This window comes from Somniosus microcephalus, chromosome 27 (genome assembly GCF_052327205.1).
Source record: "Somniosus microcephalus isolate GS21.2 chromosome 27, FLI_Smic_1.0, whole genome shotgun sequence".
Taxonomy (NCBI): Eukaryota; Metazoa; Chordata; class Chondrichthyes; order Squaliformes; family Somniosidae; genus Somniosus; species Somniosus microcephalus.
The window spans coordinates 11,885,665-11,898,097 of record NC_141013.1 but is presented as its reverse complement, the minus strand read 5'-3'; the positions used below and the strand labels follow the sequence as shown (position 1 = coordinate 11,898,097).

Here is a 12,433-nt window from a genome sequence, read left to right as displayed (position 1 = left end):
CGACAGTAATTGGGCTTGGTTGTGAAGCCCCTGTTGTCGAATAGCCTGCCAACACTCACCATCTAGGCTCACGCACACGAAGAACACCCACTTGAGTGAGATACCGGAGGGCACTCGGCTTCTACGGAACTGTACCCTGGCGAGAGTCCGTGCCAAGGGGAACGGGGTGGGGGACGGGTGGGAGTAAGTGAAAAAGGACTGTCAAAATAAATTCACAGCAGTTATCTATTTCTGAAACGTGACTCTCTCTCAAACCTTAATCCTAAAGGTTATTGTACAGGGACTAAAGTGATTAACCTCAAACTGCAGTCTTAACCAGCAAGTTAAATTAGTAACTTACTTATTTCAGAAGCATGTCCTTTCTCAGATGTGTTTTGTATAAAAGATAATTGCCATTAAAAATGCATTGGTTGGTTTCAGTATTGTGACCAATGGATTTAATTTAAGGAATTAAATATGAATAATTACCTTTCTTTCTGTAAGTCAGTACAGATAATAGAGAGACTATTATATATAAAGGAATTGTAGCATCAATGTATTACTTTGCATTAAATGATTTATGCAGGCATGGGTCTTGCCTGTAACTAAGGGCAACAAACTGTTAATGTTTCACCAGATGTTTAAGTCATGTTTGCCCCAGTGCTTCAGTTAGTAGGTTCACCACCTGGTATGGTGCAGAGCGATACAGAGCAGGATAGCCCCAGGTTCGAGCCCTCCTCTGTGCCGAGTCAACTGGTTTCAGCTTTGGTGGTGAGACTCCAAATGGCCTGAGCTAGGGGAGCGAGGGAAAAGTGAGCCAGGGGTTTCTACTCCTGTTTGCTCTACCCTAACCCAGGCCGCGAATCCCCGTGTGAATGGGCACTGGGTGAGGAAAGGTTGGGCTTGGTTGTGACGCCCTCCGTGGCCAAATATCCCATCACCACTCACTGCTTAAGTAGCCCTTTGGATGAGGTACTGGAAAGCTGCCAGCTCCCATTGAACCGTACCCCAGTGAGAGCTGTCCCCTTTAAAGGAGGAGCGGGAAAAATTGGAGGAGGAGACACCTTTAAAAAGATACTTTTAATAATTCTCTTTTCATTTCTGATTCGGGAATTATTTTTTTGGCCGACTCCATTTCACGTCAGGCACCATTCACTGGCCGAGCTGCTTCTCTCAATTAGGTTTTATACTCGGCTGCGTGAGGTGTATGAAAACAGCCACATTGACTCTCGACCATCCCCTTTTGTCTTTTTTTATTGGTGAAAGCTCCTTCACTCGCAGCCTGCCACTTACAGCCCTGGGTTCGGAGCTGTGTGTGTGAGGCGTCGAGGCTACAGGCCTGTGTTGCCCCCTCGCTGTGGCACAGCGCGACGCCCACTCCAGTACCTGTCGGAAGTCCATTCTGCTCCTCCCTGCTGTTCACGTGAAAACCCCGCCTCACGCTAATGACACGGTGCGCGCTCTCGGCAAACCAGAGCCAACATTCTCTGAAAGAGCCGAATCCCTGAAGCGTAAAATCCAGGAACCTGTTCAAAGTCCACGTTATTATCATCAGGACGTTCCAGGGCTCGCATCTCCGACTAAGGTGCCGTTTTCGGAATGGCAGCGCGTGTCGACCTTTGTCGGGTTATAATTCCACAGGTTCCAGGTGACCTCCTGATATGTGGGTCAGCTGTGGCTCAGTTGGTAGCCCCCTGGCCTCTTGAGTCAGGCGGTTGGAGGTTTAAGTCCCACTCCAGAGACTTGAACACAAAAATCTAGGCTGACACTCCAGTGCAGTACTGAGGGAGTGCTAGCATTGAGGGACGTTAGCAACGGCTCTTTGGGTTTGCTTCTTTTTCCCATGTTGACCTCATCAATAATCTCCTTTCAGATTTGGAAAGAAGTCGATGCTGGACTTTTTTTTCCAAAATCCTGACGGCTCAGCACGAATATTGAGTGAATAGCCAAACCACTCAGAGCAGGAAGGACCCCGGATCAGTGCTGAGCTAGTTGATCTCAAAGTGGGGCAGCTGCAGGAGGACTGTAGTTAGTCCGTCTTTCGGATGAGACGTTAAACCGAGGCCCCGTCTGCGCCCTCAAGTGGACGTAAAAGATCCCGTGGCACTATTTCGAAGAAGAGCAGGGGAGTTAACCTCGGTGTCCTGGGGCCAATATTTATCCCTCAATCAACATCACAAAAACAGATTATCCGGTCATTATCACGTTGCTGTTTGTGGGAGCTTGCTGTGCGCAAATTGGCTGCCGCGTTTCCTACATTACAACAGTGACTCCAATCCAAAAGTACTTCATTGGCTGTAAAGCGTTTTGGGACATCTGGTGTCATGTAAGGCGCTATATAAATGCAAGTCTTTCTTTCTTTTTGGGGGCAGTTCCTCACCTCGACTGTGAGTGTCGGCTGGGTATTCGGCTGAGGTCTGGCTTCACAGCTCAATTGTCTGCCGACATTCACACTTAACGCATTTCCGAGGGTGACTGGACACTGATCAGCGGTGGGGCAGGCTGCTTATTCTCCCCCCGTCCCAGCCCAGGGGGGGCTGAGGCCAATTTTGGACTGAAAGCAGGCATTGACCCTGGGAGCTATCTGCTCTGTGTGTAGTTTAGTACCTCACTGGGCAGCACCTTCAAAGAGGGAGCTCCACGTGAATGTCTTATTCACAGAAACCCCAGAAACCCCACAGTGCAGATAGAGGCCATTTCGGCCCATTTATTAGAAGAATTGCTAAGGGCACGGCAAGACCTTTATTTCCTAGGAATACAATTTGCTTTTGTACAAAACCTTGTAGAGCTTTCCCAAATTGCTGACATAAATCTATTATATACCATAATACAGGTCGCCAGCTACAGATCATTTCTTGATAAACCTACCTTAATCACTTCACAACCATTAATCCTGCAGCGCGCATATCAACTCAGAACTCCATCTCCGCATTCGGTTGACAGTTATAAGATGCGTAGGCTTTGCGCTGTGATTTGTGGTGTTGCCCGAGTCCCTTGAATTAGATTGTTGTCCCCGAATCACTCCCAGGTATCTATTTATTCAAAATGTAGCTTTCAGATTGAGAAGCTAAGTGGAAGGGTCAAGACCCATAGTGCAGATCACCACCAGAATTGGGAAAGAGTAGGAGAGACTGACAAGGATGATACAGCACAGAAGGAGGCCATTCGGCCCATCGTGCCTGTGCCAGCTCTTTGAAAGAGCGATCCAATTAGGCCCACTCCCCCCTGCTCTTTCCCTATAGTCCTGCAAAATGTTCCTTTTCAAGTGTTTACCCAATTCCCCTTTGAACATCACTATTGAATCTGCTTCCACCACCCTATCATAATAACTCGCTGTGTAAAAGTTTTATTTCCTCATCTCCCCTCTGGTTCTTTTGCCAATTACCTTAAACCTGTGTCCTCTGGTTACTGACCCTCCTGCCAGTGGAAACAGTTTCTTCTTGTTTACTCGTATCAAAACCCTTCATAATTTTGAACGCTTTTATCTGAGCAAAGATGAGGGAAATGAAGAAGTGGTGGTTAGGTGACAATGACATTTTAGTTTTAAAGCCTTAAAAGATTGGAAAAGACAGAGACACTGAGGGAGGCATAAGGAGTGCCACAGTTTGGAGGATCTCCAAGAGAATACATTACAGTCAGAGCGATGAATGTTGAGTTCAGCTCGGGAGGAGGACGAGTGTGTATGTCATCAATGTAGTGTCGGTAAAACACAAGATGGAAAGAGAGTCAGGGAGCCTAAAGATGAGAAAACGGTTCAAGAACAGTCCTTGGGGCCTTTGAATATAGGAAACCATTTTTGAGTTTAAATAGAGATGTGGGATAAAGTGGGAGCAGATGTTTCGGCTGTTCTGTCCTCTCCTTCCCCAACTCCCATTCTTTCAAAATATCAGGTACTTCTATATTTCACTAACAATCAATAGGGTTTTCCTTCCAAGGTGTTACTGGGCTGTGCACCCAATATAACCAAGACTCTTGACTTGCTCCTTGTGTTTGCTGTGTTGGTAACAGGAAAAACTGCCTTCGGCCAATACACCTTAAGGTTGGGTCAGTCCACTAGTTGTGTGATGTTCTTAATTCATCCCTTCAAATTTCTCCCACTGTCAGTGAGACAGACCTTTACTTCACCCTAGTGTACCAGCTCAGAATGCTCTCTCCAGACACCCAACTGAGTTTGGAAGGACAGAATCTGTAACTCTAACCATGGCTGTTTGCCACAGTTCAAGGGGTGACAGTATGAAGGTTTCACACGCTACTGAAATAGCAACATTAGTTGTTCCACCTGTAACCCCACACCAGCCACAAGAGGGTTTTGAGAGGGACTAGGAGACACCTTTGTTACTTCTTTCTCCACAATACCATCACTGCCCACGGGAGGGAGGCTCAGACACGTTTGGTTGAGACGTAGAACTTAGGGGTCTGGCAGAAATCACCAGAGTCAGTTAACATTAAGTCACTGTAAACATCCTCTCAATGCTTAACTGGTAATTTATTTATTGCCCATCCACTAATTGCCCTTGTGGGTACTGAGTGGCTTGCTAGGCCATTTCAGAGGGCAATTAAGAGTCAACCACATTGCTGTGGTTCTGGAGTCACATATAGGCCAGACCAGGTAAGGATGGTAGATTTCCTTCCCGAAAGTGGTTAGCACTGTTGTCTCACAGCGCCAGGGACCCGGGTTCGAATCCGGCCTCGGGTGACTGTCTGTGTGGAGTTTGCACATTCTCCCCGTGTTTGCGTGGGTTTCCTCCGGGTGCTCCGGTTTCCTCCCACAGTCCAAAGATGTGCGGGTTAGGTTGATTGGCTATGATAAATTGACCCTTAGTGTTAGGGGGATTAAATACGTGGGGTTACGGGGATCGGGTGGGATATGTGTCGGTGCAGGCTCGATGGGCCGAAATGGCCTCTGTCTGCACTGTGGGGTTTCTGTGATTTCTGTGAAGGGCATTAGTGAACTAGATGGGTTTTTACCATTACTGATATAGCTTTTTATTCCAGATTTATTTAATTGAATTTAAATTCCCAGCTGCTGTGGTAGAATTTGAACTCTTGTCTCCAGATCATTAGGCCAAGTCTTTGGATTACAAGTAGAGTAACATTACCACTGTGCTACTATTCCCTTACGGTGCTGTTGAGTCATAGAGTCTCGGGTTCAATTCCTAGTCGATTCAGAGTTCGCTTTTTGTGGGGCAGTGGTGAGCGGTTCGGATGCTATAATTGGCCTAATTAATGCTGGGTTTTGGAGGCGGAAAAAAATCAGCCAGGTTTCCTGTTCCTGATCCTATCCCAGTGATTCCTGCCAGGTGCGGATGGGGGGGGTCCTGCTCAACTGTGCTGCTTCTCGCAGTCGAATAGCTGGCCCACATTCACTGCACAGGTGCACACAAGAAGAATGGCACAAGTAGTGTCAGCTGTGGCTCAGTGGGTCGCACACTCAGCTTCTGAGTCAGAAGGTTGTGGGTTCATAGTCCCACTCCAGGGACGTGAGTATATAAATCCAGGCTGACACTCCAGTGCAGTGCTGAGGGAGTGCTGCACTGTCAGAGGTGCCGTCTTTCGGATGAGACGTTAAACCGAGGCCCCGTCTGCTCTCTCAGGTGGACGTAAACGATCCCATGGGCACTATTTTGAGGAAGAGCAGGGGAGTTCTCCCCGGTGTCCTGGCCAATATTTATCCCTCAATCAACATCACTAAAAAAACAGATTATCTGGTCATTATCACATTGCTGTTTGTGGGAGCTTGCTGTGCGCAAATTGGCTGCCGCGCTTCCTACATTACAACAGTGACTACACTCCAAAAGTACTTCATTGGCTGTAAAGCGCTTTGGGACGTCCGGTGGTCACGAAAGGCGCTATAGAAATGCAAGTCTTTCTTTCTTGGATGAGGTACTGGAAAGAGGCCAGCATCTAACAAGAGCCAGCGTCTGGAGGGGAGGAGAGGAGGAAAAGGGAGCAAATTTGGGGATAAAAAGTTAACAACAACGCTTGTCTCTGTTTTTCCCCGCAGTCAGTTGCCAGTGCAGGATCCTGAAGTGTAATTCCGAGTACCTAACCGCCACCTCCGGACTACACGTGGGCGCTGAAGAATCGGTGGAGTTTTGCATTGCGCTACGAGCCTATTCCCAGTGCACCCGCAAGACAGCGCGTGCCTGCCGGGGGGACCTGGCCTATCACTCTGCCGTCCACGGCATCGAGGACCTCATGAGCCAGCACAACTGCTCCAAGGTGGGGCCCACCCACGCTCCGCCCCGCACGCAGCCGACCTCGCTGGACTGCATGGTGCACTCCGACGCTCCCGAGATCTGCCACTACGAGAAGAGCCTGCGGCCGCACGGGCCCCACCCCAACTACACGCACTGCGGCCTGTTCGGGGACCCGCACCTGCGGACCTTCACCGACGACTTCCAGACGTGCAAGGTGCGCGGCGCCTGGCCCCTCATGGACAACGACTACCTGTACGTCCAGGTCACCAACGTCGCCGTGGTCCAGGGATCGAGCGCCACCGCCACGAGCAAGGTAAGAATGCCGAGCGGCGCGCCGACCTCAGCCTCGCTGCCAAGCCGTGCCACCAGCTTTCAGCCTCTGCCCAGTTGGCTGGTCTAAGCCGGGCGGGGGGGGGGCAGCATTCGAATCACTGCCATGGTCCTCTGGGTGAGAATCAGTCAGACCGCCCACTTTTATGACCCCAGCACAGAAAGGCCGCACGGTACGGGCATCGAGTGTGAAAGAAAGGCAGGGAGACAGAACTTGCATTTCTGTAGCGCCTTTCACTACATCAGGACGTCCCAAAGTGCTTCACAGCCAATGAAGTATTTGTTTTGAAGTGTAGCCGCCGTTGTAATGTAGGAAATGCAGCAGCCAATTTGCGCACAGCAAGCTCCCGCAAACTGTCAAGTGATAATGAGCAGATCATCTGTTTTTTATTATAAAAACAGAAAATGCTGGAGATACTCAGCAGGTCAGGTAGCAACTGTGAAGAGAGAAACAGAGTTAAGGTCATCGACCTGAAACGTTAACTCTATTTCTCTCTTCACAGATGCTGCCTGACCTGCTGAGTATCTCCAGCATTTTCTGTTTTTATTTCAGATTTCCAGCATCTGCAGTATTTTCTTTTTGTATCTGTTTTTTTAATGTTGGTTGAGGGATAAATACCGGCCCAGGACACTGGCGGAGAACTCCCTCTGCTCTTGTGTGCACAGGATTGGCCCCGGATGTGATGCCTTCCATAATCGAATATCCTGCCGAGGCTCAACACATGAATAATAATCGGTCGGACAAGTTCGCCACACCCATGAAGCTGCGATGTTCTATGTGTCAGCTGCTTCAGCGGAGATGGGGTGGGGGCGGGGGGGGTGGCAGAGGTCAGATCTGTTTTGTGTTAAACCCGAGTTGTGCGACGGGAAGCATTTTGATTTGGGAGAATGTGGTGTTGCCTGCTTTACAGACGGGAAGCTGCTTCGCCAGAGGTGCATCTGGTGTGCCGCTTGCTGCATTGGCAAATCTGCCGACACCTTTGCATCAAGCAAAACGTGACTGGGAGCTCATAAATCAGGCTGCTGCCACACAGCTGCTGAGAGGAGCTTAACACTGCCTCTTCGGCCTGCAGTGTCCTATAATGGGTGGGGGAGGCGGGGGAAAGTGGATTTAAAATGCAAGGCTGCAAAACCCGCTCAGAGAAAGTAAAAGGAGTTTCCTCTGCATTAATGACACTCCACACTGATCCAATTTAAAGAGTTGCAGCCTTCATGAAAGTGGTTTGTGAATTGTATTTGAGATAAGGGGAATGAGTGGAGCCTTGTTTTTTTTTATCATTGCGCCACATACAAATGATCTGTTGCATCTCTGCATCGAGTCTTTGAACATCAATTAAAAAAACAGCTCGCCAAAGCACTTTGAGAAATGCCCCGTTGATATGTGCAGCCTCCCCAGCGGGAGGACGTGAGGATATGAACAGCCCCTAAACTCAATGTGACGGTGATCTCAGTCTAGCAGCTCATGCCCTCTCTGCTCTTTCCCTAGCAAACCTATTTTGTGTCCTCCTCAATGGTAGAGTCAGTTGGAGTGAGTGTGTTAATGTTGGTGTGTGTTGGAGTGAGTGTGTTAATGTTGGTGTGTGTTGGAGTGAGTGTGTTAATGTTAGTGTGTGTTGGAGTGAGTGTGTTAATGTTGGTGTGTTGGAGTGAGTGTGTTAATGTTGGTGTGTGTTGGAGTGAGTGTGTTAATGTTAGTGTGTGTTGGAGTGAGTGTGTTAATGTTGGTGTGTGTTGGAGTGAGTGTGTTAATGTTAGTGTGTGTTGGAATGAGTGTGTTAATGTTGGTGTGTGTTGGAGTGAGTGTGTTAATGTTGGTGTGTGTTGGAGCGAGTGTGTTAATGTTGGTGTGTGTTGGAGTGAGTGTGCTAATGTTGGTGTGTGTTGGAGTGAGTGTTAATGTTGGTGTGTGTTGGAGTGAGTGTGTTAATGTTGGTGTGTGTTGGAGTGAGTGTGCTAATGTTGGTGTGTGTTGGAGTGAGTGTTAATGTTGGTGTGTGTTGGAGTGAGTGTGTTAATGTTGGTGTGTGTTGGAGCGAGTGTGTTAATGTTGGTGTGTGTTGGAGTGAGTGTGTTAATGTTGGTGTGTGTTGGAGTGAGTGTGTTAATGTTAGTGTGTGTTGGAGTGAGCGTGTTAATGTTGGTGTGTGTTGGAGTGAGTGTGTTAATGTTGGTGTGTGTTGGAGTGAGTGTGTTAATGTTGGTGTGTGTTGGAGTGAGTGTGTTAATGTTAGTGTGTGTTGGAGTGAGTGTGTTAATGTTGGTGTGTGTTGGAGTAAGTGTGTTAATGTTAGTGTGTGTTGGAGTGAGCGTGTTAATGTTGGTGTGTGTTGGATGAGCGTGTTAATGTTGGTGTGTGTTGGAGTGAGTGTGTTAATGTTGGTGTGTGTTGGAGTGAGTGTGTTAATGTTGGTGTGTGTTGGAGTGAGTGTGTTAATGTTGGTGTGTGTTGGATGAGCGTGTTAATGTTGGTGTGTGTTGGAGTGAGTGTGTTAATGTTGGTGTGTGTTGGAGTGAGTGTGTTAATGTTGGTGTGTGTTGGAACGAGTGTGTTAATGTTGGTGTGTGTTGGAGTGAGTGTGTTAATGTTGGTGTGTGTTGGAGTGAGTGTGTTAATGTTGGTGTGTGTTGGAGTGAGTGTGTTAATGTTGGTGTGTTGGAGTGAGTGTGTTAATGTTGGTGTGTGTTGGAGTGAGTGTGTTAATGTTGGTGTGTGTTGGAGTGAGTGTGTTAATGTTGGTGTGTGTTGGAGTGAGTGTGTTAATGTTGGTGTGTGTTGGAGTGAGCGTGTTAATGTTGGTGTGTGTTGGAGTGAGCGTGTTAATGTTGGTGTGTGTTGGAGTGAGCGTGTTAATGTTGGTGTGTGTTGGAGTGAGCGTGTTAATGTTGGTGTGTGTTGGAGTGAGTGTGTTAATGTTGGTGTGTGTTGGAGTGAGTGTGTTAATGTTGGTGTGTGTTGGAGTGAGTGTGTTAATAGCTGTGTTCAGCGGGGGAGTGGGACTAACTGGATTGCTCTTCGAAAGAGCCGGTGCAGACTCGCTGGGCCGAATGGCCTCCTCCTGTGCTGTACTATTTATTCTATGATCGAAGAGTAGAGTTTTTTTTCCCCATTTCCCTCTCTCCTTTCAAAGTCTCTGGCTTGTGCTAAGCTACAGCACTCCGGGTTTTGCCTCCCCTCTGGTACCTTACCCATGTGGTCATTCCATTTAGGTGAGCTCAGATGGTGAGTGGCCGCAGGCTATTCTACTACTGTGGGCATCATTACTGATTTCCCCCCGCCCCACCCCAAGTCTGTCTCTCCCAACTGTGACACACATGCATGTCCAGCAGGGGTCACTGGACAGCGGTTAGGAACGGGAACCCTGGCTGATTGTCCCCTCACCTCTACATCACAACAGTGACTACACTTCAAAAGTACTTCATTGGCTGTAAAGCGCTTTGGGACATCCTGAGGTGATGAAAGACGCTATATAAATGCAAGTCTTTCTTTTTCTCTGTAGCCTTGAGGCGCTGAGACCCAAATGGGTGGAAGACTTTCATTGAAACCCATTTTGGTTTACAAGAAGATGACCATCGTCTTTTAAACACTCTCCCGTGCCCCCCCCCCCCCCCCCCACCCCCCCGGCCCCCCTTCTGGTCCCAACTTCTCCCGCCTTGGTGTCAAGGTGAGTTGGGTTTGCAGACTGTGCCACATACTCGTTCTACGCTGCACCTTGACGACTGCATTTTTGACTTTCATCCAAAAATGATTGCAGAGAGGACACGCTGGCTGAGCCCGCTGTGTTTTCACGCTCCATGTACAGTGAGATCTGCCTGCGCGCTGACAGCCCGAAGAATGGCCGATGTTGCAGTTATGCTATTGAAAGGCACCAACTCATCCAAAAGTAGACAACCTGTTAATGTAATTTAACAGATAAGAATTCTTTATTTTTTTCCTTTGCTTGCTGGGTGTTACTAAATAGGCGTTAATTCCAGAAATTCAGCGCGGCGTGATATTTATTTTCTGCTTGACTTCTCTGCCCTGTATTTGAATGGGTTTCTGATTTTACAATCCCTCAATGTAACAGTTATACCGCATGGAAGGTATTGTTGGTTGGAATTTACTGTCTCTCCCCCCCCACCCGCCTTGGTGACTCAATTGGTAAATGCACCACCCAATGCTGTCCAATACAGGACGAGGAAGGTTCTGTCCCAGTCTCTGCTGAATGAGCTGATTGGGGAAGGGCAGGGGGAGTGTAGCTATAGACCTCAGCACTGCTGGACGGGGGGACGGGAGGGAGAGAGGGAGGGATGGGGCGCAAAATCGGCCAGATTGACCTCCTGTCTGGATAGGGAGCGGACAGGACCGGGCTCATACCTTCATGGTTGAATAGTCTTTGGGGAGAGGAACGGATGAAACTGGAGGGAGGGAAAAAATGAAGTATTACTCGTGCAGCTGAGTGAACGTCTTAACAATCTGACAGGCACAAAAAGGTTAAGGGGCTAAAAGGTTTAAATTACAAAGACTGGTTGCACAGACTAGGTATTCCTGCGAGTAGAGAAGATTAAGGAATGATTTAATTGAGGTGTTCAAGATGATTAAAGGATTTGATCGGGTAGACAGAGAGATACTATTTCCCCTGGTGGGGGGGGGGGGGGGAGTCCAGAACAAGGGGGCATAACCTTAAAATTAGAGCCAGGCCGTTCAGGGGTGATGTCAGGAAGCACTTCTTCACACAAAGGGTGGTGGAAATCTGGAACTCTCTCCCCAAAAAGCAGTTGATGCTGGGGGGATCAGTTGAAACTTTAAAAACTGAGATTGATGGATTTTTGTTAGGCAAGGATATTAAGGGTTTTGGGTATTTGGAGTTAGGTCACAGATCAGCCCTGATCTCATTGAATGGCGGATCAGGCTCGAGGGGCTGAATGGCCTCCTCCTGTTCCTATGTTCCTAAGAGACTTTGTTAGTAACTTAACTGCAGGGCATTGAGGTGGAGGACTGGGGAGGAAGCAAAGAGCTTTCATCCACCTAATGAGGCTGAACAGCAGAGTTACTCAAGCTCACTGATTCTTGTTGTCAGGGGGCCACTCTCGGGAATGCTGCACTCTGGAATGATGGGACCCAAATGGCGAGCTTCCTGTTTAGGGCTGTGGATTCTGGGAAAGTCCTGCCTCCCAGTAGAATTCCTTCTGTCTCTCCGCTGGAGGAGAGGGGACGGCAGTGATTCCCAGGGTCCCGGCCCTGGCGTGCTTTCACAACCAAGTCCGAAGCTACGTGGAGCAGCAAGGCAGGTGAAGGCTGCCGGTTGAGGGAAGGGGGTGGATGGTTACAAAATGGCCCCTGGGCCTTATTATGACCACAACGTCTATACAGTGCTTACTTCTACACAATGTAGGTCATCCCCTGTGACGTAAGAAAACTACTAGGCACTTGGTCTAAGCGTTAAAGCTTTAATCAACTATTTTACAACATGGAGGTCTAGTTGTGTCCTTCACTAGTTCCTGTTGAGAATGTCCTGCGCAAGCTGGGCCCGTGCCCGAGTATTTATACTCTCCCCGGATAGCGCCACCTGCAGGCCGCTCAGTATTATTTCATAAGTCATGAATGACTGATTCATGTCACCCTGCAATAGAGCAAACTACAATATTTTCCCCAAAGGAGGAGGGTGCAGCATGATTGACAATGTTATTTCGATCCCCTGTTCTAAAAGAATGGCCTCCCAGAAATGCTGTTGTTTATCAAGTGATGTGTGAGCAACAGGTGGCGTCCCAGTGTGACTTCCAGCGCTTTGACCTCATTGCCCCTCCTTGTTACCCTCATAGATGGGGCTCCAGTTCACTCATCGCGGCCCTCCACTAGGATCTGCTTTGGATCCTGGGTGAATGTTGCCTGAACCCTTTGGACCTGTAACCACTGGAAGCCCTGTAACCACTGGAAGCCCTGTAAC

The 12,433-nt window shown here is 48.5% G+C and overlaps 1 protein-coding gene across 3 annotated transcripts in view; it reads left to right on the top strand.

Moving 5' to 3' along the window:
• Window positions 1-12,433, top strand: part of rgma (repulsive guidance molecule BMP co-receptor a) — a 42,082-nt gene that overhangs the window by 18,020 nt on the left and 11,629 nt on the right. For 2 of the 3 annotated variants that reach the window (XM_085968521.1, XM_085968524.1), the window contains exon 3: window positions 5,984-6,492. In XM_085968521.1, the coding sequence (XP_085824647.1) occupies window positions 5,984-6,492 (509 nt within the window). Of the gene's footprint in view, window positions 1-4,903; window positions 5,460-5,983; window positions 6,493-12,433 lie in introns of those variants that run through there. The other variant, XM_085968522.1, reaches the window with a different exon arrangement.